At 42.3% G+C, this 27,067-nt stretch overlaps 1 protein-coding gene across 2 annotated transcripts in view; it reads right to left on the bottom strand.

Annotated features, from left to right (window-relative positions):
• syt14a (synaptotagmin XIVa) overlaps positions 1-27,067 on the bottom strand; it is a 122,855-nt gene that overhangs the window by 60,634 nt on the left and 35,154 nt on the right. For both annotated transcript variants that reach the window (XM_079369691.1, XM_079369692.1), the window contains one exon: positions 22,086-22,133. In XM_079369691.1, coding sequence (XP_079225817.1) covers positions 22,086-22,133 — 48 coding nt within the window. The remainder of the gene's footprint in view (positions 1-22,085; positions 22,134-27,067) is intronic.

Here is a 27,067-nt window from a genome sequence, read left to right as displayed (position 1 = left end):
ATAATGAGAAAGCAGATCCGCCGACCAATCAGATCCAACGTGGCACACATGGGGGGAGGGGCACCCCCCTTTTTTTGTGGGGGATTCTGAGCATTAGAAAAACAGGCAGATGAGAGAGCCTTCATGGAGCGGCAGTACATGAAAACAACTCTATTCTAACAAGCAATTCTGAACGCACTTTAGCAGACAAATTAATTACATATATAAACCCCAAAAAGGGCATAATATGGGACCTTTAAGAAAAAAAAAATGAAGACCAAACTCATTCATCACCACCCATACACTTCAGAATTATGATAGATTAATACATTTTTCATTTTTAATGAAATAGAAAAAAGTTCAGAATTCAGAATTCCTCTTATAATTGTTTATACAGATTTCTTTCCCACTTACTTCCCACTACTTTTAATTATCTATGTATAGTAAGCATGCTACTACTACACTGTTTATATTTTCACCAGGCTTTGATAGATTGGAACTTGATTTGAGATGTACTCAGAGAAGATCTCTGCAATCATGGCTTCTAAAATCCATCTTTTTTGCTTTAAATTTAGCATTTTGAGTCCCCTTTGCTACCAGCACTCTTTATATTTCCAATGTTAATCAATAAATCAATTTGCAATGCAATACGTCTGATTTATATAACCCGACCCAAATTATATAAAATATTGAGTCATCAAATTAGAATTTGCCACAGTAATTATGGTTTCGATGCATCTCTTTTTATCTGGACCAACTTTCTAGGGATCACAAGAGAGGGATTTTTTTCCCTTTTCCCTGTTTCTACTTTTTTTTAAATTTCTTTTAACTTTCTGTTGCAGAAAGAGCTTTAGGTTCTAGGTTTTTTTTTTTTAGCTTTCTTAAATAGCAGGTTTTTGAACAGTAGGTGCTCCAGCTACGTTTTAAAACTACAAAAACTACTTCTGTTTTTGTCCGTATTGGTGAATAAAAAAAATAATGCAAGTACAGTACATAGTCTGTCTGTGGCTTATGAATGGAGACGTGACCCTGGTGCAGTCCTGCACAGTTAGAGCCCCAGCAGAGAGCTTCCCTCCATTTGTCTTTCACAGAACTTGATGCAGTGGGAAAAAGTGAGACACAGAGAAAGAGCAAGATGTTGTATGGACTCGGGATGCCAATTTATGGTCATCTCTGTACTCGATTACTCGAGTACTCGCAGATTTTTATTTGCATGATTATTTTTTTATCATGACATAAACATCCAGTAAATAATAATGAATATTTAAACAGTATGAAAGTGATTTTAGCAGGGTATAAAATATAAAAATATAGATATTGCACAGTATGAATGTGATTTTAGCAGTATATGAGATATAAAAATAAATAAATATTGCACTGTATGTAATGTAATTTTCGCAGGATATAAAAAAAAGAAATATTTTCACAGTATGAAAAATGTAGAACTACAACAAGATATACGATATAAATATTGCATCAAATGAGATGTAAACTGTAGCAGAGATAAAATAAATATAGCACAGTATGAAGTAAACTATAGTGAAAAAAATATACAATAAGTATTGCACAGTGTGGGGTAAATTATTAAATAAATAAACATTCCAGTCTGAAATGTAGAGTATTGCGCATTCCAGTAGTGTTTGAGGGTGTGTGGTAGAGGTAGGATGGTCAACGCATGTCCAGGTTCAGTGTGGTTATGGCTCTGGGGAAGAAGCTGGGCCTTCTTGGTGATCTCCACGATGTTCGGGGTCAAGGAGAGGTCAGCCGAGATGAGGGTTCCCAGGAACTTGAAGGTCTGGACCATCTCTACACAAACACCGTTGATGTAGAGGGGAGCTGGGTCTGCGCGGTGCTTCCTGAAGTCGTGGATGATTTCTTTCGTCTTTGTGGCATTCAGTGTCAGGTTGTTCGCTGAACACCATGTCGTCAACTTCAGGATCTCATCCCTGTAAGCAGACTCATCTCCCTTTGAGATTAGTCCAACCACAGTGGTGTCGTCTGCAAACTTGACGATGGTATTTCCAGGGTGGGTTGGGCTACAGTCATGAGTGTAGAGGAGTACAGTAGTGGGCTCAGTACACACCCCTGTGGAGAGCCGGTACTGAGTGTGTGGAGGAGACGTTTTTGCCAAGTTTAACAGTTTGTGAGGAAATCCATGAGCAGTTGTGGGGGTGGAGGCCTAAGTCTGACAGTTTCCTGACCAGAATGTCCGGGATGATTGTGTTGAAGGCTGAGCTGAGCCGATGAAGAGTAGTCTCACATAGCTCCCCTGGTGTTCCAGGTGGCTCAGCGCAGTATGGAGAGCTATGGCTATGGCGTCCTCTGTGGATCTGTTTGCTCTATAAGCAAATTGGTATGGATCGAAGGTCTGAGGAAGGCTGTCCTTGATGTGGTGAAGAACCAGCCTCTCGAAGCACTTCATGATGACCGGTGTTAGAGCAACTGGACGGTAGTCGTTGAGGCTGTCCGTGGATGATTTCTTGGGCACGGGGATGATTGTAGCTGTCTTCAGGCAGGATGGGATGGTGGCTTGAGACAAGGAAAGGTTGAAGATGTAGGTAAAGACTTGTGAGAGCTGGTCTGCACAGGCCTTTGAGCACCTTCACTGGTATCCCGTCTGGGCCAGCTGCCTTCCTGGGGTTTACTGCTCTTAGCACCCGTCTCACTTCATGTTCCTGTACAGTCATTGTGACGGTGCTGGGTGCTAGTGGCTGCGAAGGTGGTGTGGGGCTCAGTTTTCTCAAACCTTGAGAAGAAGCAGTTCAGCTCCTCTGCCAGCGAGGCGTCTGGGTTCCCAGGAGTGATGTTGCAGCCCCTGAGGTTTGTGATGTGCTGTATGCCTTGCCACACCTGTCGTGGGTTGTTATCAGAGAGGTAGTGCTTTATCCTCCTTCTGTAGGCCGACATAGCATCCTTGATTCCTCTCCTCAGGTCTGCTCTGGAGGCACTGTACAGCTCACCGTCACCTGACCTGAAGGCAGCGTCGTGCTTCCTAAGCACCATTCAGACCTGGCTGGTCATCCAGGGTTTCTGGTTGGGAAAAACCTGGACGCTTTTTTCCACAGTGACATTCCCAATGCAGTACTTGATGTAGGACAGTACTGCTTCTGTGTACTCTGCCAGGTCCTGGTGTTCAAATACATCCCACTGAGTGTTTGCAAAGCAGTCCTGTAGCTGAGAGAGAGCGTCATCCGGCCAGGTTGTAACAGTCTTTGTGAGGGGTGTAGTTCTCCTCCTGAGAGGGGTGTATGCCGGGGTAACTCAACAACTTTATTTATAAAGCACTTTAAACAGCCATAGCTGTGACAAAGTGCTGTACATACATTAAGAGCACAAAACATAAGTAAAACACTAACAGGGTTAAAACAATAAAAACAATATAAAATACTAAAACAGAACAGAGTCTCATGCTAGGTTGAAAGCCAAAGAATAAAAATGTGTTTTAAGATTAGTTTTAAAAATGGATAGTGAGGGGGCGTGTCTTTTGTGCAGTGGGAGATCGTTCCAGAGTTTGGGACCGGCAGTAGAAAAAGCCCTATCCCCTCTGAGCTTCTGCTTAGGCCTCGGCACATCCCGGAGCAGCTGGTCAGCTGACCTGAGTCACCAGGCAGGAGCGTAGGGATGGAGCAGCTCAGAGAGGCAAGGTGGGGCGAGATCATTTAAAGATTTAAAAACAAATCAAAAAATATTAAAATGAACTCTGTAGTGCACAGGCAGCCAGTGGAGGGAAGCCAGAATGGGAGTAATGTGCTCCGGTGAGGAGGCGAGCAGCAGCGTTCTGGACTAACTGGAGACGTGAGGGAGGACTGGCTGACTCCAAAGTAAAGTGCGTTGCAGTAATCCAACCGAGATGTAATGAAGACATGGATTACTGTTTCAAAGTGCTTGTGCAAAAGAAAGGGCTTCACCTTTGCCAGCCGCCTTAGGTGAAAGAAGCTGGACTTAAGAACTGCACTAATTTGCCGATCCAATTTAAAATCACTGTCCATCTGAAAGCCCAGGTTTGAGACTGTCGGCTTCATATAGTGTGCCAAAGGGCCCAAGTCAACAGGGGGGGTTTCAAGAGAGCCACTCAGGCCAAACACCATTACTTCAGTTTTGTTTTCATTAAATGTTAAAAAGTTCAGAGACATCCAGGCCTTAATGTCTTCAAGACAAAGATCGCACAAAAAGGGAGAGCTGTGAGCCGCTGCGTCCGTGCGCGCCGCCATTTTGGATCGACATATGTACGACATATGTACTTCGTACTGTGTTGCTTAACACTCTCACAGACCAGCCTTTTACCTGTTGTTCTCCATGATGGTAGCTTGTACTCCGGCTCAACAAAGACCTTGTGGTCTATAAAACTTAATGGATATCTCCAGTTACCTGAAGGCTCGCTCTTGTGGGCGTTGTCAACTTGGTGTTCAGTTCGATCAGTGGGAGTGGCCTGCAGCGCGGTGCATTCTGGGATTGTAGTATTTGATTCAAATGAGTTTAAAATAGCTTTTTAAAACTGCTTTTTCTCAGTCAAGAAGGCACCAAATAAACAAAATAGTTGACATTTCTGCAACATAAATGATCAAATTTCACTACATACTCACGTTTTAATGTGGAGTGAAGTATCCCTTTAACATGTTAATTTCACCATTATAGGCTAAGTGCGCAGAGTTGGAAACACTGATAGGACAGTTGGCTAGTGTTGGGGTTTTCAGGAGCGAATACCTGACCAACGGTTAGGTTGGGTTTTATGATGTAAACTTTAGTTAATAAATAAGTTTATTTAATTATTAATATAAATCAATAATTGTTATTAAACTGAGTTTAATAATACCTCGGAGCACCACCCTGTAAACAGGGAACAACCGAAATATTACAAATATCAGTCTCAAAATTACTTAATTAAATACCAATATCATTAATAATTAACAATTGAAGGTGTGAAATTCGAACACAAAGCCTTTTCACCCAGCCTAAGTCACAATGCAAATACACAGTAATAAAAACCACTGCTCTTTAAATTAGAACAGAATTTATTTAAAAAAGAAACATCAAGTTAATCAATGAAACAACTGTTATAAACTAAACTACAGAGACAAACATAAACAAACAAGCGTGACGTGCGTGCGTTTCTTTGAGAGTGAGAATTTGATCTATCAAAATGGCAGCATGACCACTGTGGTCACGTGACGGTGGTTACTGAACACAGGTCTCCCAACCTGGTCTATTGTCTAGATCCCGAGTTAAACTCTGTCTCTACCATATCTGTTTCTGCGGCGTCTGAAAAGCCACAGATCTGTGTGTGTGTGTCTGCCGAATGGTGCGTGTCTGCATAAAAGAAGGAGAGAGAGAGAGAGAGAACAGCACACCTTGAGAGCACAATCGCAGCCTGGAACTCACGCACAACTCAGAGCATAGTTTACTTCACCGCCAGAAGCCAGTGGCCGAATTTGTATTTGACTGCGTTCACTCTCGTCTTTCTGATAATGAGTTCTATTACCCGGTTATGACGCTAGAGTTCACAGAGAAACACACGGGATGCAGCGGCCCAAATAAAGAAAACAAAAGAGAAACCCAAAACGCAGTGGTCAAATACCGAGCAAATATCACAGTTTCACAATAGTAACTGAGTTATTAAACACACTCTCTAGATGTAACTGCGCAGACCTATAGCTAAGCCTCACTTGTAACTTCTTTTGTCCGCGGTTGATGAAAGAAGCAAAAAGGGTCCTTTGCTGGGACGGTCTTCAGTCGTCTCCGTGCAGTTGAATGGTGATGGCGGCGCATCCAAGGGGTTGAGCATGGGCCGTGGTGTCCTCCATTGAGCGAGGTGATCTCGGTGGATGTCCTTTCTTTACAGGACGGAACGAGACGTAATCTTTACGATCTCTCTCAATACCGTTTTAATACGGGAGAAATAAGACGCTCTTTGTGGAGATGCGTTCAAATGGATGATCTGAGCTCGGAAATCAGGATGTTGGTATGCTGCCTTGGTTTAGCTGCGCGCCAAAACTTTTAAACAAAGAGATGAGTGCTGTGAAACATGATGCAGAGGAGTATCTCCGGACGTCTCCAGACAACATGTGAAAGAGAGTGAACAATGGGAGACAACCGGTTTCATCTCTCCCAAACTTCACACCTATGTGTTAGGTGTGGCAAAGCATTCTGGGAGTACCTGCAAGGCATGCTGGGATTAAGAGTCTTTTGTCATAGTTCTCCAAAGGGACACAGTCTAAACTTTGTCATCCTGGCTGGACCCAACACTAGCAACACTTACTACTGGCCTGCAGCTCACTCAGGGTCCACACCATAGACTGTTCATATTATTTATAATACGGTCCACATTAAGAATGGTTTGGGATGTTTGATCATTTCTTTTCTCCAGCGTGTTTATAATTGGGTCATATTGTGTCAACAGTGAAGGGTCGTTGGTGTTGCAGATTTAGCTGCACTCTTCTTTGGTACAGTTAACAGAACTTGTTACTCGCTTTTGTTGGACTGTAAACATCCAAAATGTCTCCAGACTCCTTGTTAGGCATCCTCGTCATCTTGTAGACAGTATTTTCTTGTTTCTGTTTTGAGCTGGTAGGCTCATCACTTTCTTAAAGGCAGGGTAGGTAATTTCCAAAAACCAGCATGGTTTTGAAAGTAGCATCCTCTCTGTTCTCTATATTCATTCACTCCCTCCCCTCTGTGCTCCCTCAATTGCCGCACCCCTCACTTACATGCACAAGTGCCAGTCGTCCAGAAGTGGACCAATGGACCAACGAACCAACTCATGTTTGAGTGTAGGCTCATTCATGCATGGGGTAAAGAGGCTTGATTGGTTTAACATGGTCGAGTGCCGACATTTGTTGAAGCTTTTATGTGTTTACAACTGCGACAAATGACAGATTTTTTCGTTTCTTATTCAGAGCATATGAATTATTAATTACTATCAGGACCAAAAGACAATTTCAACCAAAGTATTTAAAACTATCTGGAGAAAATTACCTACCTTACCTTTAAGTGATGCTAACGCTAATTTCAGCTGTGTTTTAATTCAGCTACCCTATCCCTGCAACATGACTACAGTACGTCAGACTAAAAGACAGCAGCACAGAGCGCCATAGGGGACTGTGCTCTCCCCCGTCTTGTTCACTCTGAATAACTCTGACCAGTATAACTCCAAGCTCTGCCACATGCAGAAATACTCGGACAACACTGTGATAGTTGGATGTGTCAGGGATGGACAGGGGGAGGAGTACAGGAGCCTGAGTGAGAACTTTGTGACATGGTGCAGTTCTAAACATCTGCAGCTAAACACCTCCAAGATCAAGGAAAATGGTAGTGGACTTCTGAAGGTACAGCCAGATCTACAATCTGTTTCCATTGGGGGGATCGGCATGAAGGTGGTTAGGACCTATGGGTATGCAGTTGGATGACAAGGTGGACTGGTCACCAAACATAGACACTACATGCAGGTGAGGGACAGAAATGTGTGTACTTCCTGAGAAAGCTGGTGTCTTTCTACATCTGCAAAAAGCTGCTGCAGTTCTTCGCGGTGGTATGCTGGGGAGGAAGCTGCAAGAAGAGGGGCGCAGCATGGCTGGACAGGCTGGTGAGGAGGGCGGGTCTGTGGTGGGTACAGAGCTGGACTCAATGGTGAAAGTGGCAGAGAAGAGGACTCTGGACAAAATACTCTCCATCATGGAAAACACCCACTACCCTCTGCACAACACCTTCACCAGGCAGAGGAGCATGTTCAGTGTCAGACTGCTGTCACAATCGTGCTTCACAGACAGAGTCAAGAACTCTTTCGTCCCCTTGGCCATATGACTGTATAACATCTCACTGTCAAGGCAGGAGAAAAGCACACAGTGACTCCAAGACTTCATTTTCCTTTTATGCATATCTGACAAATTTATTTTTGCACCGAGTTTGGACATTTAATGACAACAGAGAGAGAAGTATAGCTGCATCTACATCAAACACGCTCACAACTAATCTTTTAATCCCAAGTTACAAATGATCTACTTCTAGCCTCAGACAGGACTTCTCTTTGTGCTCGTCTTGTTAGATCTTAGTGCTGCATTTGACACAATTGACCATTACACACCTATTACAGAGACTGCTTTAGGTGGTTAAAATCCCAGTTCTCAGTATGTACATCAATGATAAGTCCTCTATGAACACCAAAGTTAGTAATGGAGTGCCACAAGGTTAAGTGCTGGGACCGATATTTCTTTTCATTTCATATGCTTCCTCCACATTATCAGGAAACCCTCTTTCGTTGTTATGCAGATGATGGTCAGCAGTGTTTTCCATACACAGACGATCTGGGCCCAAGTATATTTCCTCTTTTTATTTAAAGGGATACTTCGCCCGTTGAAACATTATTCTGTAGTGAAACACTTTTTTTGTGAACTTTTTCTGAATGGGAAAATTGGACCACCTGAGCAGCACCTGAATGCAGCATTATTTTTGGACATTGACAACAACACTTGATTCCGATATTTCTTCCAGAAGGAATTGGCATCTTGGAAATTCAGAAAACAAACTCTATATCTGTGTCCAAAGGCAAACAGTGATAGCACTGACACCACCAGTCCACCCAAGTTCGACTTGGCCCGGTGTCTTTATCTCACAGCCGCAGACCTGTCTGTCCACAGAAGCTGCCTCGAGGCTCGTAGAGAAAGCCACGAATATCCGATTCGAGCACAAGACCTTCAAAATCTCCTTCATTCATATCATTTTGAAGTTGAAACTCATAACTAAACATGCTAAAGTATTCAAATTTTGTGATATGGTCCCTCATAGTAAAATGTTTCACATACTAAAATATGATACTTATTGTACGACCATGTGGTGAGATATTAAGCGTTTTATTTTCAATGCTAATAAGTTTGTAACACTTAGCCTAAGAAAAATAATGTCCACACAGTCTGATCTTCAAATGCAACTGACTGTTTGCCATGCTGCAACCTATGGTCAATTCAGAACTTCATCATATATAACTTGTTACTTTTATTAGTACTGTAGGCAAAACACTTTCGATTTCGCAAAATATTTGATCAAACTTCACCAAATTTAGAAAGTTATGTTATGATTACATTTTTTTTTTGAACTCTTTATTTAGACTTTTTCAGTTTAACATAGAACATTATCTGAGACACGATCAGTGGTGCGAGAAAGAAAAAGAAAAAAAAACACAAACAAAAACCAAACATGTTGCATACATAAATATTGCTGGATATGATGCAAATATACATCAAACATACATTACACATTGCAGTAATAAAGAAAAACAAACAGAAAAACATACAGACATAAAAAATAAAAAATACAATAAATCAATTAAATAAATAAATAGATTCACTCCATATCAGGGCCCGTTTTTATTACTTAAGGAACCACCTCAACAACCCAAATAGTTCACAATATCAGGTATTTTCTGACCATGCTCCACCTCCGATCAAAAAGCTCCATTTTCAGCTGTAGTGATGCAGTCATTCTTTCCATAAGATACACCTGTCTCAACCTTTGCTTCCATTCAGCCACAGTTGGTGATTTAACCTTCTTCCAGTTTGCTGTTATATTTTTCTTGGCAACTAATAATAAAATATGCAGAACATATCTTTGTTCAGCAGTGAAAAGGTCGACCGGTATGACACTAAGTAAGTAAAACAGTACATTTGAAGGGATTTCTCTTTTCATAATTTTCGTCTTTAATATTTTTCCAGTACTCAAAAATAACTGGACAGTCCCAGAATATGTGCGTATGATCTCCTGTTTTACCACATTGTCTCCAGCACAGAGCTGCTGAGGGATCTTTAACAAAATTTGAAATAGCCAAAGGAGTATGAAAAAATCTGGTTTTGAGTTTCCAGTCGAATTCCCTCCACTGCTGACTGTTGATACCTTTATGACTGCTGTTACAAAGTTTGTCCCAAAGTTCATCTTGTATTATTGTATTAGATTCCAATTCCCACTTTACCTTAATATTATAAGTATTCTCACAAAAGTCTGATGAAAGTCTTTTGTAGAGATGGGAGACATGTTTACTTAATGGAAGACGTTTTTCCAAGATTGTAATAAAATATAGTTCTATACTATTTGGGGTTTTGCCAATTCGTTCTTTTTCTTTATGATTTGTAATGTAGTGCCTAATTTGCAAATATCTATAGAAATCATTTGAGGGAAGGTCAAATTGTTCCTGAAGTTGGGTAAAGGACTTTAAGTGTGTTTCTTCAAATAACTGGTTAAAAATAATGAGACCTTTAGCTGCCCATCTCCTAAAGCCATGATCTGAAATGGAAGGTGGAAAATCAACATTGCCCACTATGGGCATAGCTCGAGACATTGATCCACTGTCTTTAAGCATCTTTTTAACTTCTGCCCAAACCTTTATAGTATGTTTTATCCATTCATTTCCAATCCTCATTTTATTGACATGTTTCAAATCCAAAAAAGGCAGGACAGATAACGGTGCACCTTTAACTTCACCTTGTTCTATTTGGGTCCACTTTGCTTCCTCGTCTCCGCTGATCCAGGTCACAATCGCTGCGAGCTGAGCTGCCCAGTAATAAAATTTCAAATTCGACAATGCCAGACCTCCTTTATTTTTAGTCAAATAAAGTATTTTCAGTCTAATTCTGGGTCTCTTGTGTTGCCATATAAATTGAGATATTAATTTGTTTAACATGGTAAAAATGAAAACTGGAACTCTTATGGGCAGCGATTGGAATAAAAACAGGAGACGAGGAAGCAGATTCATCCTTATGGTTTCGACTCTGCCAAACAGAGACAGGGGGAGGACTTCCCAGCGGTTCAGATCGCTCCTTACTTGTATAATTAGCTTATTATAGTTTGCTTCAAATAGTTTTGTGTTTTTAAGTGTTATAATAATTCCTAGGTACCTAAATCCTTGTTTAGCCCAGTGAAATGACACTATGTTGTTAAGTTGATTTGGCCACACTCCTGATATCATCATTGCCTCTGATTTATTCTGATTAATTCTATATCCGGAAATGTCTCCATACTCTTTTAAACACTGCATGAGTCGAGGTATTGAAGTAAGAGGGTGTTTTATAAAGAGCAAGATGTCGTCCGCAAATAAAGACATTTTAGGAATTCTCCCCCCACCGTCCTCAACCCCCTCAATCTGAACGTCCTGCCGTATGGCCTCCGCCAGAGGCTCGATGCTAAGAGCAAAGAGGACGGGGGACAGAGAATCTCCCTGTCTTACTCCTCTCTCTATGTCGAAAAAATCTGAACAATGCCCATTTACTCTAATTTTTGATTTGGGATTCTTGTATAGCAACCGAAACCAACTAGCAAATTTTTGACCAAATCCCATCTCAATAAGTGTTTGTTCTAGAAATTGCCAATCTACCTGGTCAAATGCTTTCTCAGCATCTAAGCTGAGAAGCATTGACGCTTGTGTATCTTTTGCCATAAGTGACTGCAGGTTTAATGCTCTCCTGATATTATTTGTCCCATGACGGCCTGATATGAACCCTGTTTGATCTGGATTTATTAGTTTCTTAATGTATTTTTGTATTCTAGTTGCCAAAATGGATGTTAATATTTTGTAGTCCACACATAAGAGACTTATAGGGCGATAACTAGAACACAGCAGCGGATTTTTCCCTTCCGATTATTAGGGACCGAAGCACTGACCAGTGCGAAGGACCCTATTGTTTTTCAAATGATTATTAGGGACCGAAGCACTGACCAGTGCGAAGGACCCTATTGTAACCCTAATGATTATTTTTAGGGACCGAAGCACTGACCAGTGCGAAGGACCCTATTGAAACCCAAATGATTATTATTATTTATTTATTTTTTTGTTCCGCCTCTTTGGAGCCATTTTTGACGGCTTGAACGTGAATGAAAACTCATCAAAATCTCCAATGTCATCGGGTCTGGCGAAAAATTTGATATTTTTGTCATTTCGTAAAAAAAATTCACAGTTTTTTCATCGTACGTGCACGAAAATTTTTAGGTACATTCAGCATGTGAGATCTCACATAAAATCCTCTTACACCCATAGTCAAAACCAAACAGGAAGTCCGCCATATTTTTTTTCAATGGCGAAAATTACACAGGTTAGCTATTTGAACGAACTCCTCCAAAAGCAATTATCCGATTGACACAATGAGAATGTCAGTGTGTTCTCGACATGTTGAAGATCTCTCGTTGTGCTCTGCACGTTATTTCGTCAAAGGGCGTGGTCATACGGACGCGTTGTTCGTCACAAACAGGAAGTAGTTTGTTAGGGGTCTTAATATAGTCATACATTCATCAAACATCACACACATGATCCCAGTGGAAAAATGAAACTAGACATGTTGGCACAAAAAGTGGGCGTGGCTAAATGACTCAGTGGCGCCCCCTTGAGATTTTCAAAAAGGCCTCCCCATTGAGGTTTTTTTGTCCTACATACACAATTTTTTTATGCTCATTGGGCATGTCAGGAGCTACATAAAATCCTCTTACACCCATGGTCATAACCAAACAGGAAGTCCGCCATATTTTTTTGAATGCAACAAAAATGGCCGAAATTCACGTTTCACAGGTTAGCTATTTGAACGAACTCCTACAACAGCGTTTATCCGATCATCGTAAACTTAGTGTCAGTGTATTCTAGACATGTTGAAGATCTCTCGTGCTCCGCACGTTATTTCGTTTAAGGGCGTGGCCATGGCGTACCATCAAACATTGATGTCTCGGCGCACCCCTATTTTACCTTTCTGAAAGGCCTCCCCATAGAGGTTTTTCTCTTTTACATGCATGACAATTTTTTTTGTACATTCATAATGTCAGGACCTACAATAAATCCTCTTACACCCATAGTCAAAACTAAACAGGAAATCCGCCATATTTTTTTTTAATGGCAAAAATTCTCCTTTTAAAGGTTACCTATTTGAACGAACTCCTATAAAAGCGTTTATCTGATTGACAAAAAATCAGTGTTTGTGTGATCTTGACATGTTGAAGATCTCTCGTTGTACTCCGCAAGTTATTTCGTCAAAGGGCGTGGTCATACGGACTTGATGTTTGTCACAAACAGGAAGTAGTTTGTTACAGTGTTTAATATAGGCGTAGAGTCATCAAACATAACACACATGATCCTAGTAGAAAAATTTAACTTGTCATGTTGTTTTAATATGTGGGCGTGGCTAAATGACTCAGTGGCGCCCCCATGAAATTTTAAAAATGGCCTCCCCATAGGGGTTTCTTTGTCCTACATGTATGACATTTTTTATGCTCATTGGGCATGTCAGGAGCTACATAAAATCCTCTTACACCCATGGTCATAACCAAACAAGAAGTCCGCCATATTTTTTTTTTAATGGTTCAAATTCACGTTTCACAGGTTAGCTATTTGAACGAACTCCTCCAAAAGCGTTTGTCCGATCATCGTAAACTCAATCTTAGTGTGTTCTAGACATGTTGTAGATCTCTCGTTGTGCTCTGCACGTTATTTCGTCAAAGGGCGTGGTCATACGGACGCGTTGTTCGTCACAAACAGGAAGTAGTTTGTTAGGGGTCTTAATATAGTCATACATTCATCAAACATCACACACATGATCCCAGTGGAAAAATGAAACTAGACACGTTGGCACAAAAAGTGGGCGTGGCTAAATGACTCAGTGGCGCCCCCTTGAGATTTTCAAAAAGGCCTCCCCATTGAGGTTTTTTTGTCCTACATACACAATTTTTTTTATGCTCATTGGGCATGTCAGGAGCTACATAAAATCCTCTTACACCCATGGTCATAACCAAACAGGAAGTCCGCCATATTTTTTTGAATGCAACAAAAATGGCCGAAATTCACGTTTCACAGGTTAGCTATTTGAACGAACTCCTACAACAGCGTTTATCCGATCATCGTAAACTTAGTGTCAGTGTATTCTAGACATGTTGAAGATCTCTCGTTGTGCTCCGCACATTATTTCGTTTAAGGGCGTGGCCATGGCGTACCATCAAACATTGATGTCTCGGCGCACCCCTATTTTACCTTTCTGAAAGGCCTCCCCATAGAGGTTTTTCTCTTTTACATGCATGACAATTTTTTTGTACATTCATAATGTCAGGACCTACAATAAATCCTCTTACACCCATAGTCAAAACTAAACAGGAAACCCGCCATATTTTTTTTTAATGGCGAAAATTCTCGTTTTAAAGACTACCTATTTGAACGAACTCCTCCAAAAGCCTTTATCCGATTGACACAACGTCAAAGTCTGTGTGATCTTGACATGTTGAAGATCTCTCGTTGTGCTCCGCACGTTATTTCCTCAAAGGTCGTGGTCATACGGACGCGTTGTTCGTCACAAACAGGAAGTAGTTTGTTATGGGTCTTAATATAGGTGTAGAGTCACCAAACATCAGACACATGATCCCTGTAGAAAAATTAAACTTGTCATGTTGTTATAATAAGGGGGCGTGGCTAAATGACTCAGTGGCGCCCCCATGAAATCTTAAAAATGGCCTCCCCATAGAGGTTTCTTTGTCCTACATGCATGGGATTTTTTATGCTCATTGGGCATGTCAGGTGCTACATAAAATCCTCTAACACCCATGGTCAAAACCCAACGGGAAGTCCGCCATATTTTTTTTGAATGGCTGAAATTCGTGGTTTACAGGTTAGCTATCTGAACGAACTCCTCCAAAAGCGTTTATCCGATCATCGCAAACTCAATCTTAGTGTGTTCTAGACATGTTGAAGATCTCTCGTTGTGCTCTGCACGTTATTTCGTCAAGTGGCGTGGCCACGGCGTACCATCAAACTTTGATGTCTCAGCACACTCCAATTTTTTAACCTTCGATGACTGTAAGGCCTGCTGCTTGGCCTCGTGTCGTGGCTGCACTTCCGCGGTCACACTCTCGCGGTCGCGACACGCGCCGACATGCGTGGGGTGCTTCGGTCCCTTCATCACCGCTTGCGGTTTTAATTAGGGACCGAAGCACTGACCAGGGCGAAGGACCCTATTGTAATCCTTACGATTATTAGGGACCGAAGCACTGACCAGTGCGAAGGACCCTATTGTTTTTCTAATGATTATTTTTGTCGTTTTCTTTTTTCTTCCTCATCTTTGGAGCCACTTTTGACGGCTTGAACGTCAATGAAAACTCATCAAAATCTCCAACATCATCGGGTCTGGCGAAAAATTTGATATTCTCGTCATTTCGTATTTTGTTTTCGCAAGATGACTCAGTGGCGCCCCCTTCAAATTTTCAAAAGGGCCTCCCCATTGACGTTTTTTCGTCGTACGTGCATGACAAATTTTATACACATTAAGCATGCGAGATCTCACATAAAATCCTCTTACGCCCATAGTCAAAGCCAAACAGGAAGTCCGCCATATTTTTTTTCAATGGCGAAAACTCGCGTATCACAGGTTAGCTATTTGAACGAACTCCTCCAAAGGTGTTTATCCGATGGACGCAAATTAAGTATCTGCTTGTTCTTGACATGTTGAAGATCTCTCGTTGTGCTCCGCACGTTATTTCGTCAAAGGGCGTGGTCATACGGACGCTTTTTTCGTCACAAACAGGAAGTAGTTTGTTAGGGGTCTTAATAAAGTCATACATTCATCAAACATCACACACATGATCCCAGTGGAAAAATGAAACTAGACATGTTGGCACAAAAAGTGGGCATGGCTAAATGACTCAGTGGCGCCCCCTTGAGATTTTCAAAAAGGCCTCCCCATTGAGGTTTTTTTGTCCTACATACACAATTTTTTTTATGCTCATTGGGCATGTCAGGAGCTACATAAAATCCTCTTACACCCATGGTTATAACCAAACAGGAAGTCCGCCATATTTTTTTGAATGCAATAAAAATGGCTAAAATTCCTCTTTCACAGGTTAGCTATTTGAACGAACTCCTACAACAGCGTTTATCCGATCATCGTAAACTCAGTGTCAGTGTATTCCAGACATGTTGAAGATCTCTCGTTGTGCTCTGCACGTTATTTCGTTTAAGGGCGTGGCCATGGCGTACCATCAAACATTGATGTCTCGGCGCACCCATATTTTACCTTTCTGAAAGGCCTCCCCATAGAGGTTTTTTTCTTTTACATGCATGACAATTTTTTGGTACGTTCATAATGTCAGGACCTACAAAAAATCCTCTTACACCCATAGTCAATACTAAACAGGAAGTCCGCCATATTTTTTTTTAATACCGAAAATTCGCGTTTCACAGGTTAGCTATTTGAACGAACTCCTCCAAAAGCGTTTATCCGATTGACACAATGAGAATGTCAGTGTGTTCTCGACATGTTGAACATCTCTCGTTGTGCTCTGCACATTATTTCCTCAATGGGCGTGGTCATACGGACACGTTGTTCGTCACAAAAAGGAAGTAGTTTGTTACGGGCCTTAATATAGTCATACATTCACCAAACATCATACACATGATCCCAGTGGAAAAATAAAACTACACATGTTGGTATAATAAGTGGGCGTGGCTACATGACTCAGTGGCGCCCCCTTGAAATTTTCAAAAAGGCCTCCCTATTGAGGTTTTTTTGGCCTACATGCATGAACTTTTTTATACTAATTTGGCATGTCAGGAGCTACATAAAATCCTCTTACACCCATGGTCAAAACCCAACAGGAAGTCCACTATGTTTTTTTTGAATGGCTGAAATTCACGGTTTACAGGTTAGCTATCTGAACGAACTCCTCCAAAACCGTTTATCCGATTGACACAAGGTGAATGTCGGTGTGTTGTAGACATGTTGAAGATCTCTCGTTGTGCTCTGCACGTTATTTCCTCAAAGGGTGTGGTCATACGGACGTGATGTTCGTCACAAACAGGAAGTAGTTTGTTACAGTGATTAATATAGGCGTAGAGTCACCAAACGTCACACACATGATCCCTGTAGAAATATTAAACTACTCATGTGGGTATAATAAGTGGTCGTGACTAAATGACTCAGTCGCGCCCCCTTGAAAGTTTCAAAAAGGCCTCCCCATTGAGGTTTCTTTGTCCTACATGCATGACATTTTTTATGCTCATTGGGCATGTCAGGTCCTACATAAAAATCCTCTTACACCCATAGTCAAAACTACACAGGAAGTCCACCATATTTTTTTTAATGCAAGAAAAACGGCCGAAATTCCTTTTTCACAGGTTAGCTATTTGAACGAACTCCTCCAAAAGCGTTTATCCGATCATCGTAAACTCAGTGTCAGTGTGTTCTGGACATGTTGAAGATCTCTCGTTGTGCTCCGCACGTTATTTCATCTAAGGGCGTGGCCGCGGCGTACCATCAAACTTTGATGTCTCGGCTCACTCCAATTTTTTGACCTTCGATGACTGTAAGGCCTGCTGCTTGGCCTCGTGTCGTGGCTGCACTCCCGCGTTCGCACTCTCGCGGTCACAACACGCGCCGACAAGCGTGGGGTGCTTCGGTCCCTTCATCACCGCTTGCGGTTTTAATTAGGGACCGAAGCACTGACCAGTGCGAAGGACCCTATTGAAACCCTAATTAGGGACCGAAGCACTGACCAGTGCGAAGGACCCTATTGAAACCCTTATGATTATTTTTCTTCTTTTTTTTTTCTTCCGTCTCTTTGGAGCCACTTTTGACGGCTTGAACGTGAATGAAAACTCATCAAAATCTCCAATGTCATCGGGTCTGGCGAAAAATTTGATATTCTCGTCATTTCGTAATAAAAATTCGCAAAATGACTCAGTGGCGCCCCCTTCAAATATTCAAAAGGGCCTCCCCATTGAGGTTTTTTCATCGTACGTGCATGAAAATTTTTATGCACATTAAGCATGCGAGATCTCACATAAAATCCTCTTACACCCATAGTCAAAACCAAACAGGAAGTCCGCCATATTTTTTTTCAATGGCGAAAATTTGCGTTTCACAGGTTAGCTATTTGAACGAACTCCTCCAAAAGCAATTATCTGATTGACACAATGAGAATGTCAGTGTGTTCTCGACATGTTGAAGATCTCTCGTTGTGCTCCGCACGTTATTTCGTCAAAGGGCGTGGTCTTACGGATGCGTTGTTCGTCACAAACAGGAAGTAGTTTGTTTCGAGCCTTAATATAGTCATACATTCATCAAACATCACACACATGATCCCAGTGGAAAAAGGAAACTAGACATGTTGGCACAAAAAGTGGGCGTGGCTAAATGACTCAGTGGCGCCCTCTTGAAATTTTCAAAAAGGCCTCCCCATAGAGTTTTTTTTGTCCTACATACACAAATTTTTTTATGCTCATTGGGCATGTCAGGAGCTACATAAAATCCTCTTACAGCCATTGTCATAACCAAACAGGAAGTCCGCCATATTTTTTTGCATTTAATAAAAATGGCTAAAATTCCTCTTTCACAGGTTAGCTATTTGAACGAACTCCTCCAACAGCGTTTATCTGATCATCGTGAACTCAGTGTCAGTGTATTCCAGACATGTTGAAGATCTCTCGTTGTGCTCCGCACGTTATTTCGTTTAAGGGCGTGGCCATGGCGTACCATCAAACATTGATGTATCGCCACACCCCTATTTTACCTTTCTGAAAGACCTCCCCATAGAGGTTTTCTTCTCTGACATGTATGACAATTTTTTTGTATGTTATTAATGTCAGGAACTACAATAAATCCTCTTGCACACATAGTCAAAACTAAACCGGAAGTCCGCCATATTTTTTTTTAATGGCGAAAATTCGCGTTTCACATGTTACCTATTTGAAAGAACTCCTCCAAAAGTGTTTATCCGATTGACACAACGTCAAAGTCTGTGTGTTCTAGACATGTTGAAGATCTCTCGTTGTGCTCCGCACGTTATTGCCTCAAAGGTCGTGGTCGTACGTACGCGTTGTTCGTCACAAACAGGAAAAAGTTTGTTATAGTAGTTAATATAGGCGTAGAGTCATCAAACATAACACACATGATCCCAGTAGAAAAATTAAACTTGTCATGTTGTTATAATAAGTGGTCGTAGCTAAATGACTCAGTGGCGCCCCCATGAAATCTTAAAAATGGCCTCCCCATAGAGGTTTCTTTGTCCTACAGGCATGAGATTTTTAATGCTCATTGGCCATGTCAGGACCTAAATAAAATCCTCTGACACCCATGGTCAAAACCCAACAGGAAGTCCGCCATATTTTTTTTGAATGGCTGAAATTCGCGGTTTACAGGTTAGCTATCTGAACGAACTCCTCCAAAAGCTTTTATCCGATCATCGCAAACTCAATCTTACTGTGTTCTAGACATGTTGAAGATCTCTCGTTGTGCTCCGCACGTTATTTCCTCAAAGGGCGTGGTCATACGGGCGCGTTGATCGTCACAAACAGGAAGTCGTTTGTTATGGGTCTTAATATAGGTGTAGAGTCACCAAACATCAGACACATGATCCCTGTAGTAAAATTAAACTTGTCATGTTGTTATGATAAGTGGGCGTGGCTAAATGACTCAGTGGCGCCCCCAAGAAATCTCAGAAATGGCCTCCCCATAGAGGTTTCTTTGTCCTACATGCATGGGATTTTTTATGCTCATTGGGCATGTCAAAAGCTATATAAAATCCTCTTACACCTATGGTCAAAACCCAACAGGAAGTCCGCCATATTTTTTTTTGAATGGCTGAAATTCGCGGTTTACAGGTTAGCTATCTGAACGAACTCCTCCAAAAGCGTTTATCCGATCATCGCAAACTCAATCTTAGTGTGTTCTAGACATGTTGAAGATCTCTCGTTGTGCTCCGCACGTTATTTCGTCAAGGGGCGTGGCCACGGCGTACCATCAAACTTTGATGTCTTGGCTCACTCCAATTTTTTAACCTTCGATGACTGTAAGGCCTGCTGCTTGGCCTTGTGTCGCGGCTGCACTCCCGCGGTCGCACTCTCGCGGTCGCGACACGCGCCGACATGCGCGGGGTGCTTCGGTCCCTTCATCACCGCTTGCGGTTTTAATTTTGTTTCTTCTTTTTTTTTTCTTCCGTCTCTTTGGAGCCACTTTTGACGGCTTGAACGTGAATGAAAACTCACCAAAATCTCCAACGTCATCGGGTCTGGCAAAAAATTTGATATTTTCGGCATTTCGTAACAAAAATTCACAAAATGACTCAGTGGCGCCACCTTCAAATTTTCAAAAGGGCCTCCCCATTGAGGTTTTTTCATCGTACGTGCACGAAAATGTTTATGCACATTAAGCATGCGAGGTCTCACATAAAATCCTCTTACGCCCATAGTCAAACCAAACAGGAAGTACGCCATATTTTTTTTCAATGGCGAAAATTCGCGTTTCACAGGTTAGCTATTTGAACGAACTCCTCCAAAAGCAATTATCCGATTGACACAATGAGAATGTCAGTGTGTTCTCGACATGTTGAAGATCTCTCGTTGTGCTCTGCACGTTATTTCCTCAAAGGGCGTGGTCATACGGACGCGTTGTTCGTCACAAACAGCAAGTAGTTTGTTACGGATTTTAATATAGTCATACATTCATCAAACATCACACACATGATCCCAGTGGAAAAATAAAACTAGACATGTTGGCATAAAAAGTGGGCGTGGCTAAATGACTCAGTGGCGCCCCCTTGAAATTTTCAAAAAGGCATCCCCATTGAGATTTTTTTGTCCTACATACACAACATTTTTTATGCTCATTGGGCATGTCAGGCGCTACATAAAATCCTCTCACACCCATTGTCATAACCAAACAGGAAGTCCGCCATATTTTTTTGAATGCAACAAAAATGGCAGAAATTCCTTTTTCACAGGTTAGCTATTTGAACGAACTCCTCCAACAGCGTTTGTCCGATCATCGTAAACTCAGTGTCAGTGTATTCTAGACATGTTGAAGATCTCTCGTTGTGCTCCGCACGTTATTTCGTTTAAGGGCGTGGCCATGGCGTACCATCAAACATTGATGTCTCTGCTCACCCCTATTTTACCTTTCTGAAAGACTTCCACATAGAGGTTTTCTTCTCTGACATGCATGACAATTTTTTTGTATGTTAATAATGTCAGGAACTACAATAAATCCTCTTGCACACATAGTCAAAACTAAACCGGAAGTCCGCCATTTTTTTTTTCCAATGGCGAAAATTCGCGTTTCACAGGTTACCTATTTGAACGAACTCCTACAAAAGCCTATATCCGATTGACACAACGTCAAGGTCTGTGTGTTCTAGACATGTTGAAGATCTCTCGTTGTGCTCTGCACGTTATTTCCTCAAAGGTCGTGGTCATACGGACGCGTTGTTCGTCACAAACAGGAAGTAGTTTGTTATGGGTCTTAATATAGGTGTAGAGTCACCAAACATCAGACACATGATCCCTGTAGAAAAATTAAACTTGTCATGTTGTTATGATAAGTGGGCGTGGCTAAATGACTCAGTGGCGCCATTTTTTTGAATGCAACAAAAATGGCCGAAATTCCTTTTTCACAGGTTAGCTATTTGAACGAACTCCTCCAACAGCGTTTATCCGATCATCGTAAACTCAGTGTCAGTGTGTTCTGGACATGTTGAAGATCTCTCGTTGTGCTCCGCACGTTATTTCGTCAAAGGGCATGGCCACGGCGTACCATCAAACTTTGATGTGTCGGCGCATTCCAATTTTTTTAACCGTCGATGACTGTAAGGCCTGCTGCTTGGCAACTTGTCGCGGCTGCACTCCCGCGGTCGCGACACACGCCGACATGCGCGGGGTGCTTCGGTCCCTTCATCACCGCTTGCGGTTTTAATTATTTGTATTGTGTTTTTAACCCAATGTAAAGCGTCCTTGAGTGCTATGAAAGGCGCTGTGAAATAAAATGTAATGTAATGTATTATAATTACTATTATAATGGCTGCAACAGCAATGGCTCTGATGGTAGCTTAACCTTGCTCTACCAGCTCTCACACTGCAATTACTTAATCAATTGCTCATGCTAGTTTTTCATTTATTAAATCTTCTATCAACTGTATTTAAAAACAATGAACGATAGCAGTTAGCACTTGACAACAGTATAGCCCAACAACAGTAAAGAAAGCTCAACCCCAGGACAGTGGAATGGACAAAAGAATGAAAACATGTTTAAATATTGATAAATGGTGATGAAGAAAGGGGAGTAGGAGGAGCCATGTAAGGTCAAAGGTCAACTTTCAAGAGCTCTGGTGGGCCCTACCTTTTCTGACGCAGATCAGCTCATGTACTCCACAGTTTCGCTCGCCACCTGGAAAGACAATTTGATTTCATGAGACCTGCTGTAAAGGGGGGGGGATACATAAGAAAAATGGAAGCACATCGAAATATGGTGGAACATTTTAACAGCTTTGTAAATAAGGACAAGAACAACAAAGAAATAAGACACTGAGATCGGGGATAAAAGTTTGATAGAATCATCAAACATGAAACAAGAGACATGATGTAAAACTTTTCATTGTGCCAATGAGTGGTATATACATGAGGTCTGCCTTAATAGTGGCGTGACAGCTGTATCTCAGATGTGAGAAAGACAGTGGTGTATCTATGAATCGGGTTGTTTCTGCCTTTCAAGACCAAAAGAGGGGAGACAGATCATCCAAGCCAACATTGAGTCAAATCAAATCAAGTTTATATGGCACATTTACAACAGCTTCAGCTGACCAAAGTGCTTTACAGGCACACAAACAGATGATACTTACCAAGACTAAAAATAGTCAGGGACTCAAATTATCAAAAGGGTAAGAAACAACCAGCCTTATAAATGCAGTAGGTCATGCGTCAGGATAAGCATTAGGAAATTGTAAGGAAAGGGTCAGGGACCCATAAGAAAGTGTCAGGGACTCATAAGGAAAAGAGTGAGGGAGTGAATAAGGAAATGGTTAAGACAGCGACTCCTAAGACTCATGATTCACGGGACACATCATCTGTGGTGTACCTTTGAGTCAAAGGGTGTTTTAGCCTTTTAACACTAGACACCCTCATCAAAGGTGGCCAGCTACAGGGTGATCAAACCCAAGCTTGTGTCCCATGCCCAATCATGAGAATTGCCCAGTTGTTTATATGGTGCAGCTCATGGGACTACACACACTCTTGTGGTTGAAGAGGGCTGATACTACTGGCTTAAAAGATCGCTCAGCAGTTCAGATAGACGTATTGAGGATTTGAGAGGCTGTCTGTGGTCGTTGACAAGTTGCTTCATTATCATTTATTGATGGCTGATACTGCTGGCTTGGGAAAGACTGCTAAGCAGTTCACATAGAGTGGAGAACGGGGTGGGGTGGATGGGGGAATTAGTAAGCGGGTTATGTTGTTGCTCTTTGAGCCCAGCCCAGCAAGGGTCCTTTTGCGGAATCCGGATCCATGGGCTGCTTCTTTGGGCCGCTTCAGAGACTGATCTTTTTGTCTGCCGCAGGCAGGGCCAGTCCATGGATGACAAGGTCTTTCAGCAGCTTGATGGTGGAAGAAGCTACAAAACCTCTGCATTCAACTTCAACCAGAGAGAATTTTGCTTTCAATCCTCGTTAAGCATCTGCTTCCAGTTCTGTGTAGTGCAGTTTCTTGTGCCCATAGGTCTCTTCTGTTAAATTCTCCCATGGGACTGTGAGCTCTGTGATGTAGACACACCTCAGTGATGGGGACCAGAGTAAGTCAAGTCAAGTCTGGCCTAAGGGTGGTAGCTGCAATCTCAGGTGAAAAGATAAGTTGCTGTCCAATATTGACGAGCATCATCCAGCTCATTGTGGCTAGTGTTCCAACTTCTGGCTTAGTTGGGGGATGGTTGGGCTTTTTTTGTCCTCTCGGATGAAGGTTTGGCGCCGTGATGGAATTGGTTGCTCTCAGGGGCAAGGAGTTGGTTGTAATCCTCATGTTCTCAACAGCTGCTGCCAGATCCTTGAGGACCTGGTTGTGCCTCCAGCTCTAGCAACCTTGTGTGAGGCTGTTCTTGCAACCGATCAAGATGTGATTGAGAGTTGCTGGATTTTGACAGAGGGCACAGGCTGCGTCCTCGCCATACCATTGGTGGTAGATAGTGAGTGGCCACACCCGAGGGAGAAGTCCAAATTGCAGGCACCCAACCTTCAGCTTCCCTGGCAGAAGGGTTTTGTTGATGTTTTCCAGACTGTTGGTGATGTCCTGCCTTATTTGCTGCAATTGGTCTTTTTCTCTGAGGCTTGCGTTGTACCATCTTCCCAGGCCTTTGACAGGTTGCTCAGACACTGTCGGTATTGGATCGTCACTGATGAAGAACTTCACGTTTTCAAGCTGTCCCTTGACTACGGGGATGCTTTGTGACTTGCTCGGCTTGATTTTCATCCGGGCCCATTTTATTTTCTCCTCCAGTTTTCCAAGTAGCCGCCTGGTGCATGCAGTAGTGGATAGAGTGGTCATGTTATCCATGTATGCTGTATCCATCCATGCATGCTCGGATAGGTGTGTAACAATATTCTGCATCCTGGCTCATGAATGCCATGATTAACATGATCTTCCAGTTAATGTGGAAGAGCATTAAATCTACAGTTTTGCTGAAAAACATATGTCAGGAAGCTCCAAAGACATTCCTAAAATACTGAGAACAACAGGCTGTTGATTAACCATTGTACCTACTCTCAGTCAAAGACCAACCAAAGTGATTGATGGTTTGAACGCTCTCCCGTTAAGAACTATGGACATCAACAACTCTTCAAACAGGAAACCCAATACGCTCCAAACAGACTGACTCTGTCTCTCGGTAACTTTATGACGGGTCAAGAGTTCAAGAGTTCCACCTAAACATTTCGATATCTTCATGACTTCCCAGAAAACAGAATATCTAGATCAGTATGGGTCTATATGATAAATATGTATGATCAAATAAGTGTACATGTCTGAAATTTAAAGAATGCCTGTTTTGAATGTCTAACTGCCTAAGGGAACCAAAACGAAACAATTTTAATAAGAATTGGACATAGAGGCGGCTTCCGGTTTGGCGAGCAGAGTGATGGCAGCGTAGAGAACGTGCTCCCGACAATTTGGGTTAAAACTTTCCCACCGCAACCCGGGTATTTTTAAAACATAGTTTGCAGTTTGTTTAAAGTTGGTGGGACTCGAGAATGCCTATGAAGAAAATTAAGAAGCCAACGCAGGCTGAGTTTTTCGACGGTGACGGAGCTAGCTTAACTCCCTCACATAGCAGCGTGATGGAGGATGATGAGGACGCACGTTCACACCTCGAAGTGGGTCAAAGGGAGAGGGGAGACCTGGGCCTCATATTGAAAGAGCTGAGAGAGTTTAGAGAAGACAACAGTCAGCAGTTGAAAGCAATTGGGGAAGAAATTAACAAAACCAGTGCTCGGCTCGGAGAGGTGGAGAACAGGATTGAGGCAGCTGACACGCGGCTACAAGTGGTGGAGGATACAGTGCAGGAGCTGCTACAACTTCAGATACACTTGGACGCTAAGCTGACGGATTTGGAGGGACGCTCCAGACGAGAAAATATCAGGATCCACGGCGTTAAAGAGGGAGCAGAAGAGGGGGCCCCGTCAATGGTGGCGTTTGTGGAGCGCTTGCTGCAGGAGGGTTTGGAGCTCCCGGAAACATTTGAACTACGCGCGGAAAGAGCGCACCGTCAATGTGGATCACGACTATGCGCCTGATGTCTTCAAAAAGCGCAGGGAATATGCTGAAGCGAAAGCGGTCCTGAAGGCGAAGAAAATCCGATTTCAGACGCCGTTCCCCGCCAGATTCAGAGTTTTCTACCAGGATGGAGTTGTGGTGTACGATTCGGCGGCGGAGGCGACGGAGGATATGGAGAGGAGGGGTCTCCCGGTGTCGGTCATTAAACACCCGGACTCACTTTTGGAGAGGATCCAGCAGTTCACATGGCACACCGTTAAGAGGCCGAGGAACCGGGACAGAGGTGACAGGGCTTCGGCATTTAAGGAAAAGTTACAGGCTTTCAGACGCCAGGACTCAGGGTGACTGTAAGTGATCTGTAAACTATTGGGTGCCAGCGAATTTTGATTTTAACGAGTGAGTCCGGTGTGACTTTATTTTTATTTATTTTTTATTTTTTCTCCTCCGGGAACTCCCAGCAGAGGGCTGACTTAGTCTGGTAACATGTGCTGATTATCAAAGGTGTGCGGTATGGGCTATATATATAACTAAGAGTATAATGTAAACGTCGGGTTAAGATGTTTCTCTATTTGCTGCCGGGACAGAGACAATACAATGCATGAAGGCCCTCTCCCACCGGACAGGTGGAGAGGCTTTACCTCAGAGCCCTTTATCCATCAGGGCTCCATCAGGGTCGATATTAAGACCCCACAGTTGGAAGTCTTATTTTCTGTCTTTACTGTTCTTATTGTGTTCTATGGGTTGTATGAGTTTTTGTTGTTAGCTTTAGTTATTGGCAGACTGTGTGGGGTAACCTGTGTTTTATTTTGCTACTTATGGACACTTGTGGTGAGTCTTGGTTATATGTCATCTCTCTTCTCAATGACCACTGAATGCAAGAAGTTAAAATAGCTACTTATAATGTGAATGGCCTTGTCAACCCCATTAAGAGAAGTAAGATTTTAACTAAACTAAAGAGAGATAGGGTTGAGGTGGCGTTTTTACAGGAAACACATCTATCAGTTACAGAGCATGCTAAATTAAAACGATTGGGCTTTAAACATCATCTTATTCGACTGGGCATAGGAGAGGGGTGGCAATATTGATTTCAAACAAGACCACTTTCGATCCCATTTTTGAAAAAAAGGACGCAGAGGGAAGATTTGTTTTTGTGAGGGGAAATTTAGGGTTAGGGTTACTCAGGGTCACTAGTTACTCTTTTTAATGTCTACGCTCCCCCTAATTCTGACTGGCAATTCTTTAAATGGATATTTGAGTTGATAACAGCAGAGACCCAAGGGGTTCTAATTTGCGGGGGTGATCTTAACATTAGACTGGACCCCAAACTGGACTCCTCGAGCACAAAGGTAGCCCAACCAAAGTTAATAAACAAAAAAATAAACCTAGCTATGAAGGAGATCGGTTTAGTTGACATATGGAGAGAATTAAATCCTTCAAAGAGAGACAACACTTTTTTTTCTAATCCACATTCGGCGTATTCGAGGATTGATTATTTTATTACTTTCGCTGGGGATCTGAATAGGGTTGGTGGCTGTGATGTGATGTGGGGAGCATGGACCTTTCGGACCA

Source organism: Symphodus melops (genome assembly GCF_947650265.1).
Source record: "Symphodus melops genome assembly, chromosome: 19".
Taxonomy (NCBI): Eukaryota; Metazoa; Chordata; class Actinopteri; order Labriformes; family Labridae; genus Symphodus; species Symphodus melops.
The sequence above is the reverse complement of the archived record's forward strand: the minus strand, read 5'-3'. Positions and strand labels throughout refer to the sequence as shown.